Raw genomic sequence first — 11,686 nt, 5'->3', positions numbered from 1 at the left:
CGGCGGGGACCGCTCGTGGGGCCGGGGAAGGCGGGAGGGAGAGGGAGGAAGGCGGCGGGGACCGCGCGACTGAAGAGTCGCAGAAACGCACCCCTGGCTTGGTAAACTGGAGTCTCGTGTCTAAAGCCGCCTCCACCTATTCAAAACAGCCGCCGCGTTCCCCGCCATCGGCGGCCATGCTGAGGGGCCAGCCAATAGGGGCGAACTTTGGAGCCCAGGGCGCCAATCAGAGGCGGGGGTACCGCCCTTCTCGCTCGCGTCCAATCGGACGAAGGGAGGGGCGGGACCTCGGAGAGTTTTTGCCGCGAAAAGGCCACGTGGGGACGCGCAGTGGCGGGTCCGGCGGGGCGGGGCGGGGCGCCTGGTTGCAGGGCTTCCCCTGCAGCGCACCGCTCCATTCCGCCCCGTATTAATACCAAACACGAAATTTGGGGCGTCGGCCTGCTAAGCGCGGGTCTGGCCAAAGGCCTGGGTTCCCAGAGGCCGGTTTTGCACTGACCTTCCGGGTGGGGGGCTGAAACCCACGAATGGGCGTCCTCTGCTATGGGCCCTTGGGTTGGGGGCGGAACCTGCTGGTGCCTGGGAGAGGTCCGCTGTGGATCTTGACCCGTCTCTGCGGGGACCACTTGCAGGTCAGCCCCGCCAAGAAGGCCCGGGCGGAACAGGAGGAGCCCGGCACACCGCCCTCGTCGCCGCTGAGCCCCGAGCAGTTGGACCGCATCCAGAAGAACAAGGCCGCGGCCCTGCTTAGACTCGCGGCTCGCAACGTGCCGGTGGGTTTCGGCGAGAGTTGGAAGAAGCACCTCAGCGGAGAGTTCGGAAAACCGTATTTTATAAAGGTAAACGAGGAGGCTGCGCGCCCTTAGTCTTGTTAGTATAGCAGGCCGAGGCCACGTTTATAGGCAGTTGCTTTCGTAGTCTCCTGTTTTCCCTCCTTCAGCGTCCTTTTCCCGTTAACTATGGTGTTTTGAATCTGCACATTTATATTCGTTTCTAAACGACTTAAGATGATATCGTGGCTTCTTTTAACCCATCTAGTTAGTCTGCTCTCCAGGAAAGGGGGGCAAAGTAAAAACCACAAACCAGGCTGCTTGAAACCTGGCTCCGCCTTTTAAAAGGGGGGCGGGGCTTGCATTAACAGGAAATCCGAGCATCTAAGCCAATCAATTTTGACCCAGTCCAAAGAAAGGGGGGGGGAGGGGGAAGCAGGTACTGTTTTTATTTGTTTGGTTTTTCTTTAAAATTATTCAGATTTTTTTTTTTTTTTTTTTTTACGTACTGATTTTAGAGATGTGCCCTTACTGGAGATAGAACCTGCAACCTCAATGTATCGCTCTAACCAACAGCTACCAGGCCAGGGCAAAAAAGAATTGGGACATAAAACATAGCAAAGAGTTAGATAATGCTTCAGTTAACTTTCTTATTGAATTCATTCTCACTGCTTTTCAGTGAGAATCTGATTTTAAATCGAGTTTCTTTTTTTTCAATCAGCTAATGGGATTTGTTGCAGAAGAAAGAAGACATCACACTGTTTATCCGCCCCCACACCAAGTCTTCACCTGGACCCAAATGTGCAACATAAGAGATGTAAGTACAGGTTGTGGGTGAATTTTTGCAAAAGAAGAGTGGGAGTCAAATAGTATTTCTTAATTAGGGACACTGGAGTTAAAACACTGTCCATATTTTAACAAAATAAAATATTAAAATTGTGAGATTTGTCAGGCTATATTTTAACCTGTATTTACTCTTTTATTTTTAACATAGACCATTGTGTCTATATGCGCTCCTTTCTTGTATTTTATTTAATCCTGAAACCAATCCCAGACCAATCTTAAGTATTATTGTGGTGGTGATGAGGAAACTGAGGCATGAAGGAGTTACTCTCTTTCACCTGGTTATAGTCAACCCCACCTTGACTTGAAGCTCCAAATTCTTTCTGTCTGACCACGCTGTCCTTTAGTCTCTTAACTTCTGGCCCAAACAGCTCTGCTGCCCTGTCAGGTTACCAAATCCCTTTACGTTGGTTGATTGTACAACCAGCTGCTGCCTGGAGCCTCTAGTCAAGTCAGTCTCCTGTTCAGAAGCTTGTCTGGCTTCCCACTGAACTACGGAAGCTGCATGGCCTACTTAGCCAGCCTTTCCTCCACCTCCCATTCTTCTACATCAGAACTGAGCATTGTGGCACGCCTCTCCTCGCTTCTGTCTTTTAAAACCAACTATAGATCTACGGCACCTCACTGAACCCTGTTTCCACCACCGTTGTGATCTGGTTTTCCTCAAAACCCCCCAAATATGCTTAGTGTCTGCTTACACTGGAGGTTTTTACACTTCCTTCTTACGCTTTTCCCTCCCCATTTTGTAAGTTGAAAGCAGGAATCCCGTGACATAGTAAATATCTGTTAAGTAGAAGTGAAACGGGTGAATAAGGCATCCTGATAAGGCTACTATGCCTAATACTTAGCAAACTTCACAATTTTCAGTTTAGAGTAAGGACTTTGGATGTAGCTCCTTGTTTCTGAAGTTAGAAAAAACAAACAAAACCAAGTTATTTTAAATTCACTACTATTTTGCCCCTTGGTTGAGTAGATGTTCTGTTTTGAATACCAGTAGGGAAAACTAAGAAAAGAGCCTGAGACTGGGGATCAGATGGCCCAGAGTGGCTTTGCAAGTGAGCATGTGGAGCAGGGGTCCTCAAACTTTTTAAACAGGGGGCCAGTTCACTGTCCCTCAGACCGTTGGAGGGCCGGACTATAGTTTAAAAAAAAACTATGAACAAATTCCTATGCACACTGCACATATCTTATTTTGAAGTAAAAAAACAAAACGGCAAAAACACCTGCATGTGGCCCACGGGCCGTAGTTTGAGGACGCCTGATGAGGAGGGTCTGGGAGGTTACCTGGCTCCTCCAGGGCTGTCCCGTACCCAGCTTCCGTGCTGGGACAGGTGGCTTTGTGCAGGGGACAGTGTGAGCACCAGCAGCAGGAAGGGAGAGACCCAGGAAAGCTTCCTGATGATGGGACTGTCCGAAGCTGGACTTTGAAGGATAAGGCATATGTCAGCCGTGGAAGAAGACTCTAAGAAGGTGCACCTCGAGCAGAAGCATGAGAATGAAGGAGAGGTGGGAGGCCTCCCGATCCAAAGGATTAGCCGTGTCTTAACACAGCCCGTGACAGTGACCTAATTACTTCTCACTGCATCTTGCCGCCTACTCCCGTGGCTCTTGACCTGACCTGACCTCTTTATCTTCTGGTTTCCTTCCTTAGAAGATCTGGGGGAACAAGCCCCTTCGCATGCTGCCGGTGGGGAATCCGAATTGCTTCAACTCGTTGGAAATGAAAATTTAAAATACACTTACCCTTTGACCAGCACCTCCCCTATTATAAGTATTCCACAGAAATAAAAGCAACAGTGGGGAAACATACATGTACCGGGGCGTTTGCCGCGTGACTTTTTGTAATGGAAAACAAGCTGACTGCCCATCAGTGACCGGGCTCTATTAACTTGGAGGCTAAAATGTGTGATGTGAGGAACACCAAATGTAGGGTGATGAGTACACTAACCCCAATTCTATAGGTAATTTTAAAAAATAAATTAGGATGGAATAGGGTAACTGGGAGATGACTAACCGTTTTGTATCTTTCTGGATGGTTGTACTTGTTTTCAAGGCGTATTTACTTTTGTAATTTGACAAATGAAGGGGGGACGAAAGCAAAGTTGACCCTAACTTGTTCCCAATACCTGTGTCAGAAGGGAGGGGGCAGTGTGGCAGGGTGGTTGAGTGGAGGAGAATTTGGTAATGGAAAATAAGCAAGACACCAGGCCCGTGGTCGGCAAACTGCGGCTCGCGAGCCACATGCGGCTCTTTGGCCCCTTGAGTGTGGCTCTTCCACAAAATACCATGGCCTGGGCGAGTCTATTTTGAAGAAGTGGCGTTAGAAGAAGTTTAAGGTTAAAAAACTGGGCTCTCAAAAGAAATTTCAATCGCTGTACTGTTGGTATTTGGCTCTGTTGACTAATGAGTTTGCCGACCACTGTACCAGGCCATCTGCTTTCTTCTGGGGGTTCTAGTTGGGTCATGGGGGTAGGGAGGAGGGGGGTTGCTCTTCTCATTATCCTGTCCCTTTGTATAGGTCAGCAGTCAGCCCAGTGTTCACTTACACTGCCTACACTAGAGTATTGTTTAATTTGCCACCTGGCATTCGCAGGTGAAGGTTGTCATCCTGGGACAGGATCCATATCATGGACCCAATCAAGCTCATGGCCTCTGCTTTAGTGTTCAAAGACCTGTTCCACCTCCGCCCAGGTACGATTGCTTTATAGATGGCTCAGGTCCAATTGCAGGTGTGTACTTTTTCAATCAGCGGTCGCCAACCTTTCGGACCTCACGGACCACCGGTTGGCGACCGCTGTTTTAAAAATATATTTTATTGATTTTTTACAGAGAGGAAGGGAGAGGGATAGAAAGCTAGAAACATCGATGAGAGAGAAACATCAACCAGCTGCCTCCTGCACACCCCCCACTGGGGATGTACCTGCAACCAAGGTACATGCCCTTGACTGGAATCGAACCTGGGACCCTTCAGTCCACAGGCCGATGCTCTATCCACTGAACCAAACTGGTCAGGGCGGCGAATGCTGTTTTATTTTTTATTTATTTTTAAAAATATATTTTATTGATTTTTTTACAGAGAGGAAGAGAGAGGGATAGAGAGTTAGAAACATCGATCAGCTGCCTCTTGCACACCCCCTACTGGGGATGTGCCCGCAACCAAGGTACATGCCCTTGACCGGAATCAAACCTGGGACCTTTCAGTCCACAGGCCGACGCTCTATCCACTGAGCCAAACTGGTCAGGGCGGCAAACGCTGTTTTAAATGATTGGTACGCCTACTTGGGGGACTTTCGCTAGCCTTTGGAGCGGGATTTCTCGGTATCAGCACTGGTGATGTTGGGGGGCTGGGGCTTTGTGGGGGAAAGGGTTGGTCCAGTGCACTGGAAGATGTTTAGCAGCACTCATGGCCTCTACCCACCAGGTGCCAGGAGCACTGCCCCCTAGAACTAGAGAATTCTAACAACTAACAAAATGGCAATGAAAAATGTCTTTAGACATTGCCAGATGTCCCTGGTGGGACAGAAATCATCCCTGGTTAAGAACTACTTCTTTAGAGGATTTTTAATATATATACTAGAGGCCCAGTGCATGATTAAATCATGCACGTGTAGGGTCCCCTACACGCTTTCGCTTTCGATCATGGGGGAGCTGGGTGCCTGTCCGCTGGTGCTGGAGCGGACAGGCACCCAGCTCCCCCGCTTTTGATGGTCCGTGGCGGGACGTGAGCTCGCTGCCCCAGAGGCCCCTTCTGTGCAGCATCACAGCCATGGCGCAGACGCTGAGCTCGCGCCGCTGGCGATGCAAGCTCAGTGTCCCGCCGGCCTAATCGGCCACTCCGCCACCCCAAGTCCCGCGCCTCCTGGCCAATCGTGGGCATAGCGAAGGTATGGTCAATTTGCATATTTGTCTATTATTAGGTAGGATATTTTTATTGATTTCAGAGAGGAAGAGAGAGATAGAAACATAATGATGAGAGAGAATCATTGATCGGCTGCCTCCTGCATGCCCTCCACTGGAGATCAAGCCCACTAACCTGGGCATGTGCTCTGACCGGGAATGGAACCGTGACCTCCTGGTTCATAGGTCGACGCTCAACTATACTGAGCCATGCTGGCGGGGCTAGAGGGTATTTATAAGTCGATGCATAGAGATATAAAACTGTAACTAGGCATCCATTGAGAGGGAGATTGTAACTCCTGGGCTAATGTGTGCTTAGGTTTTCTGAAGCGCTGTTCCTTAAATCCAAACGGACCAAAAAATTTACCTGGCTGACTTTACACGCTGTAATTCACACGTCTGTTGGAGGTGGCTGAACTTTTTTCTTCTGGCTTGCTTTCAGTTTGGAAAACATTTATAAAGAGCTGTCTACAGACATAGATGGTTTTGTTCATCCTGGCCATGGAGATTTGTCTGGGTGGGCCAAGCAAGGTAAACCAACCACTGCGACACGTGGCTAACATGACTCAACTTCTATAAGTCAGAAAAGGAATCTCCGTTTTACCCTGCAGCCAATGTTTTCTTCTTCTTTTTCTTTCATGGTTTTTTTTATTGTTTAAAGTATTATTTATGTCTCCTTTTTCCCCTGATTGACCCCAGCCCCGTTCTTTCATGTTTTAATCATAATTTTAAAACTGTGTTCCCCTTTATTATTATTTTGTCCTCACTTTTGTCATTTCAACATAGGTGGTGTTGTATGTATTTAATACCTATGGGTTTCTTTTTTTTTTTTTTTTAACTAAATTTTTCCTTTTCTTAGATTTTTTGTATTGATTTTTTAGAGAGAGGAAGAGAGAGGGAGAGAGAAACATTGATATGAGAGTGAAGCAACCATCAGCTGCCTCCTGCATGCCCCCTACCATGGATCAAGCCTGCAACCTAGGCGTATGCCTGAACTGGCAACCTTTCCGTGCACGGGCCGGTGCCCAGCCAACTGAGCCACACCAACCAGGGCTTTCCTTTCTTTTTTAACAAATAAATTATAACCAGGATAAGGAAAGAGTATTTGCCCTTTGGTTTCTTGAGTTAGATTTTTTTTCCCCCGCAGTAAAACACTTTGGCCTCCTTTTGTTATTTTCTGGGGTTATTTAATATCACTTACGATATTGTTTAAAGACAGTTCTTTCTGATGACCGATGGTATTTATGCACATTACTGCTGCAAACTTGCAAAGGTGTTGAAAGTGCAGAGGTGGAAGTTCAGTGCCCTCTGGTAGCACCAAGAAGTGCCCAGCCGTCTGTTGAAATGCTTTCTCTATGGCCGAGTTTCAGCCGGCCGCTCTGGGTCCCATCCTGAGAATGCTTTCCTCATGCAGTTGGTTAGCCCTGGCCTTCATTGTTGGGCTGACTCGTTTCAACCTGCCTTTAACCTCTTTTCTTTGGTGGATGTTTGCAGGTGTTCTCCTACTCAACGCTGTCCTCACAGTCCGGGCGCACCAGGCCAATTCTCATAAGGAGAGAGGTTGGGAGCAATTTACCGATGCGGTTGTGTCCTGGCTAAATCAGAACTCGAGTGGCCTCGTCTTCTTGCTCTGGGGCTCTTACGCTCAGAAGAAGGGCAGTGCCATCGATAGGGTATGTGGTTTTTAACAGTTTAAACCAGTGAGAATCTAGAAATCCTTGCAGTGTGGTCCTGGAAAATCCTTGCCATAAAATGAAGCTTATTTTCCCTGAAGACCGGTAATTAGGGTTGAAAATTGAACAAAATTTAGACAAATTACGGTAATGAGGAAAGTGACTAGCCAACTTATGATTTACTAATACAGGCATAAACTTGCCATATACTTAGAAAGGTACACAGATCCCCAGCTACCATTCACTTAAAAAATAGTACAATAAGTCAGCAATTTTCAACCCGTGTGCTGCAAGAATTTTTAAACATGGCAATACCTGACTTATTTAATCAGGGGGCACTGACCTCTTTCCTCTTAGATTGTCAAATTAAACAATGACAACAGCCAACACAACCATAGCCGTCTGATGTGAATGAATCAAAATTATACCTTTTATTTTTTTTGTGTCAGGTCAGAAAATATATTATTTGGTGTGCCGCAGAATTTTGGTAGTTAGTTTATGTGTGCCATTAGATGAGAAAGGTTGAAAATCGCTAATCTACCCAGTTTTCCAGCCAGAAATCAAATCAGATATCATTCATAACCCCTCCCCACCTCTTTTCCCTTCCTCTCCCTCCCCCACCCCCCTATCCAGTCTGTCATTCATGGCCCAAGTTCTCTTATCTCAAAAACGTTCCCCACCCCCCCTCAAATACCTTTGCCTTGGTTTAGGCCCCTCTGATCTTGCCTGGAGCATTCAGATGCCTTCTCCCTGAAGGCCATGACTTAGGCCAGTGATGGGCAACCTTTTGAGCTTGGTGTGTCAAACTTCGCCAAAAAACTGAGCATAACTCGGGTAGTGTGTCACTTTGAGGAAAAAACATTATTTTGCGATATTTATAGTTTAAATAACATAAATGTATAGTTGTTATATATAATTGTATTTAGTAAACCTCAGCGGCCGCGTGTCATCAGAAATGGCTACGCGTGTCAGTGGTGACACGCGTGTCATAGGTTCGCCATCACTGACTTAAGCTGATAAGCTGGGGTCTGGGGCATGGCCCTGGTCTCAGCCACAGCTTGCTTCTTCACTCTCAACTCCAGGCTGCTTGGAGGCACTTCTCAGGTTTGTTTCCTGTGCCCCACTTCCCTGCCCGCCTTTGAACGCCCTGCTTCCTTTGTCCTGCGTGGAGAGGCCTCTTTCTTCCCCAGAGGCTAAGTCATCCTTCCATGCTCAGCACAGCTCACATTTCCAGGGGCCTGGACTGCATGCCAGACAGGGTGCTAATGAGCACTTGACCTCAATTACTTCTCACAATATTCTCTACACGTGATCATCCATTCATTCATTTTGCAGTAACTAGAAGCTAGGCGCTTGTTGATATTCCCAATTACAGATGAAAAATGAAACGCAACTCAGGGAGGCTCAGCAGCTTCCCTGTGGCTACGCAACTCAGGGGTGGAGCCAGGACTTGAACCCAGACGGCCCCACTTAAGGCTCCGAGCTCCTAACCACAGGGCTGCCTGGCTTCAGTGAAGGCCCCTCCGGGACCGAGCAACTTGAAGGCAGTGATGTTTGAAAATATTAGTTAGGTGGTTATAATTTAAATGCAGAAAAGAATAAAAAGTCTATAATCTTCCTGCTCAGTTAATGACAGTTGAAAATTTAAAAATCAGAATCAAAGTATTCCCTTTTTTGTTGTTAATCCTCACCCAAGGATATTGTTTCTATTGCTCTTTAGAGAGAGTAGAAGTGGCGGCCTGGGGGTGGGGGAGAGACATCAGTGGGTTGCTTCCCGCACACACCCCAACAGTGACGGGGGCTCAAAAGCTTTCCGCTACTTCTTTTCCCTGAAGGAACTACTACAAATAGTGTTTTGGGTATTTTTTCCCCAAAAAAATTTTTAACGCAATTATCACTTTTTTTTTTTAAAGTTGATATATTTTGGAGGTCTATCAGCATATGTAGCTCAGCCTTATTCTAGTAGCCATGGGGTGTTCCATTGTAAGAACTTGAGAAAAATATTTTTAGCCCGTTGCATGACACTGAATTTATATTAGGTTTTACCTGGAGAAGCAGTGCTGCCACGAACCCCCTTAAACCTGCGTCTTTGTGTAGGGACATGCATCAAGGTGTCCTTCAGCAAATATATTCTCAGCAGTGGATTGCTGGGTCATCAGGCACTGAAAAGGATTGCATAGACGGTGCCAAGTTGGAGGCTGAGACTGGTCCTCGCAGCCTCAGAGCCTAGCAAAGGTAGTTGCCCCACAAATGAATGAGTGCACTGATGTCCTCATGTGAACACCGAAGGCAAATAAATAAATGCACTTAGCAAAGTGGGAGGATTTAGAAAGCGCAAAAGGGGACGGCACACTGTCTTCAAGTGCAACAGCCACAGAGTCCCAGCCGTGCCAACTCTTGGTCATTCTCTTTCTCTCTTTCAGAAGCGCCACCACGTGCTGCAGACCGCCCATCCCTCCCCGCTGTCGGTGTACAGAGGGTTCTTTGGGTGCAGACATTTCTCCAAAACCAACGAGCTGCTGCGGAAGTCTGGCAAGGAGCCCATCAACTGGAAGGATCTGTGACCCTGAACTGGGGCGGGGAAGGAGGGGGGTCCTCCGGGCAGTTTCTAGAAGCTGCGATTGAAGTATTTGTCAGTGGCGAAGTCGAACTGAGAAAATAATTTCCCTCGTGATCCTTCAGCACTTTGCACACCGGGGAGAACGTTTCAGTAAGGCGGCCGAGCGCCAGCTGCCCAGGAGGGTCAGCGTTCTCCAGCAGAGACTGTGCCCTGGGACCACGTGTCTGTCTCGGGAACTTGGCTTTGGCTTAGAAAAGACACGTCGAAGTTTTGGGAAAGGAGAGGAGTTCAAATTCTCTAGACTCTCCTCCCCTCTGTTTCCTTTATGGTTAAAGGTGGGGAGGTAAGCACCTTCTCAGTATCTTAAGTCAGCTGCTAGTTGCTTTTACCCGTAGGTTAAACGTTAGGTTATAAGGTGTTGGGTGTTTTTATATAGAAAGTCCCCCTTCGCAGATGGGCCAGGTCCACTGCCCTCTGATCCTTACAGAGCCCTCGGGCCCCTCCTGGAAGGAAATGGGGTTTTTTATTTTTATTTTTTTGCCAGTTCCCAGAAATTGGGGGTCAGTTACCTGATTGTAGCAGAGGAGAAAATCCCTAAGGAACAGTCCCTGCTGTGAGCCTTCAGACTGGCAGAGGCCAGGAGTGGGCCGGGCCTAGTTTATATTGTTCTCTGGATGTTTCTAGGAATAAGCAGTGGAAGTTGAACAGGAAGGAGAAAGGGGGTTTTGTTTGGTTTTGTTTTAAGAAGGGAAATGGTTTTCTCCCATGTGTATCTTGAACTGGGAGAAAAGGCAGCATAGTGCCAAATGCTTTTTTTTTTTTTTCTTTCTGGACTGAAATCACTTTGGGATACCATTTTCTGGAACACTGGAGAATTTCGCTCTTTTAAAAAATACTTATATACCCGGCCGACGTGGCTCCGTGGTCGAGGGTCAGTCTGTGAACCAGGATGTCACAGTTCGATTTCTATGCGGGTGTTTTGTATTTTTTTTTTTAATCCTTTCAGAGACCATCTTCATTAGGGCTGAGCCTCCATCCCAGGTCCCGTTAGCGATGCTGTTAGCTGGGCTCAAAGTTAGACCTGCTAGAGTTTGGTAATAAAAGGTTGTTGAAGTTTCACTTTGTGCTGTGCCCTTCATGCGGCTGCTCACCCCTCACCAGTCAGCTCCTGGGCCGGGCCATCCGCGGACGCCCTTGGGCTGCCCTTGGACTGCGGTTGCCATGGCAACTGCCGGCGGGCAGGAAGGGCCGCCTCCAGGCCGCCCTCGCTCTTTCCTCCGCCTTTGCCCCTCCCCGCTCCGTCCGCCCTGATGGAGCCGCCCACCCGTCTGCAGGGCTTGGGTAAGCGTTGGGCGGGGTTCCAGGGAGGGGCGAAGGCAGGACGGTGGCCAGGGGTCTCCCAAGTCCAGGCGGGCCCTACTCCAGCGCTGTGGGGAGGCTGGCCGGGGTCAGGGTCCGCTGAGACTCCAAAAGGGCCCATTTCGGCTGGAAAACATTTCTGCGGAGATCTTGGCGTTGCCTGTCAGGGCTGCGTCCTGCCAAACCTTGGGACACTGCGCGGGGAGCTTCCCCAGCCTCTCTCTGCTCGTGTTTGCAAACTTTCCAGGAAATCCGAGGTTGAGGTGTGAGGCCAGGACGCTGGGAAAACATAGGCCCTCGCCCACTGACCTGCCCGCAGAGCTGGAGAGGCGGGTGGCCCATCAGGATGAGAGGCTGGCCCTGGCCGGTTTGGCTCAGTGGATAGAGGACCAAAGGGTGCCGTGTTTGATTCCGGTCCAGGGCAGGCACCTGGGTTGCAGGCTCCTCCTCCTCCTCCTCCTCCTCCTCGGGCCGGAGGCAACCAATCGGTGTGCTTCTCGCACACCGATGTTTCTCTCTGCCTTTCCCTCTAAAAATCAATGGGAAAATGTCCTCGGGACGAGGATTAACAAAACAACAACAAA

At 48.5% G+C, this 11,686-nt stretch overlaps 1 protein-coding gene across 1 annotated transcript; it reads left to right on the top strand.

The window, feature by feature from the left end:
- The first annotated feature begins 348 nt into the window (after positions 1 to 348).
- UNG (uracil DNA glycosylase) lies at positions 349 to 10,859 on the top strand. Its single transcript, XM_054712477.1, has 6 exons — positions 349 to 839; positions 1,492 to 1,587; positions 4,207 to 4,304; positions 5,953 to 6,041; positions 7,005 to 7,183; positions 9,607 to 10,859. Exons 1-6 carry the CDS (start codon positions 528 to 530, stop codon positions 9,745 to 9,747), a joined length of 915 nt encoding a protein of 304 aa, XP_054568452.1. The 5' UTR covers positions 349 to 527; the 3' UTR covers positions 9,748 to 10,859.
- The last annotated feature ends 827 nt before the right edge of the window (positions 10,860 to 11,686 follow it).

This window comes from Eptesicus fuscus, chromosome 23, assembly GCF_027574615.1.
Source record: "Eptesicus fuscus isolate TK198812 chromosome 23, DD_ASM_mEF_20220401, whole genome shotgun sequence".
Lineage (NCBI taxonomy): Eukaryota > Metazoa > Chordata > Mammalia > Chiroptera > Vespertilionidae > Eptesicus > Eptesicus fuscus.
Note: the sequence above shows the minus strand (reverse complement) of the source record. Positions and strands in the feature narration are given on the sequence as shown.

Coding starts and splice junctions, on each gene's coding strand:
- UNG (XM_054712477.1), top strand. CDS start 528: ATGGGCGTCCTCTGCTATGGGCCCTTGGGTTGGGGGCGGAACCTGCTG. Junction 840..1,491: donor GAAAACCGTATTTTATAAAG/GTAAACGAGGAG, acceptor TTTTTCAATCAG/CTAATGGGATTTGTTGCAGA. Junction 6,042..7,004: donor GTCTGGGTGGGCCAAGCAAG/GTAAACCAACCA, acceptor GGATGTTTGCAG/GTGTTCTCCTACTCAACGCT.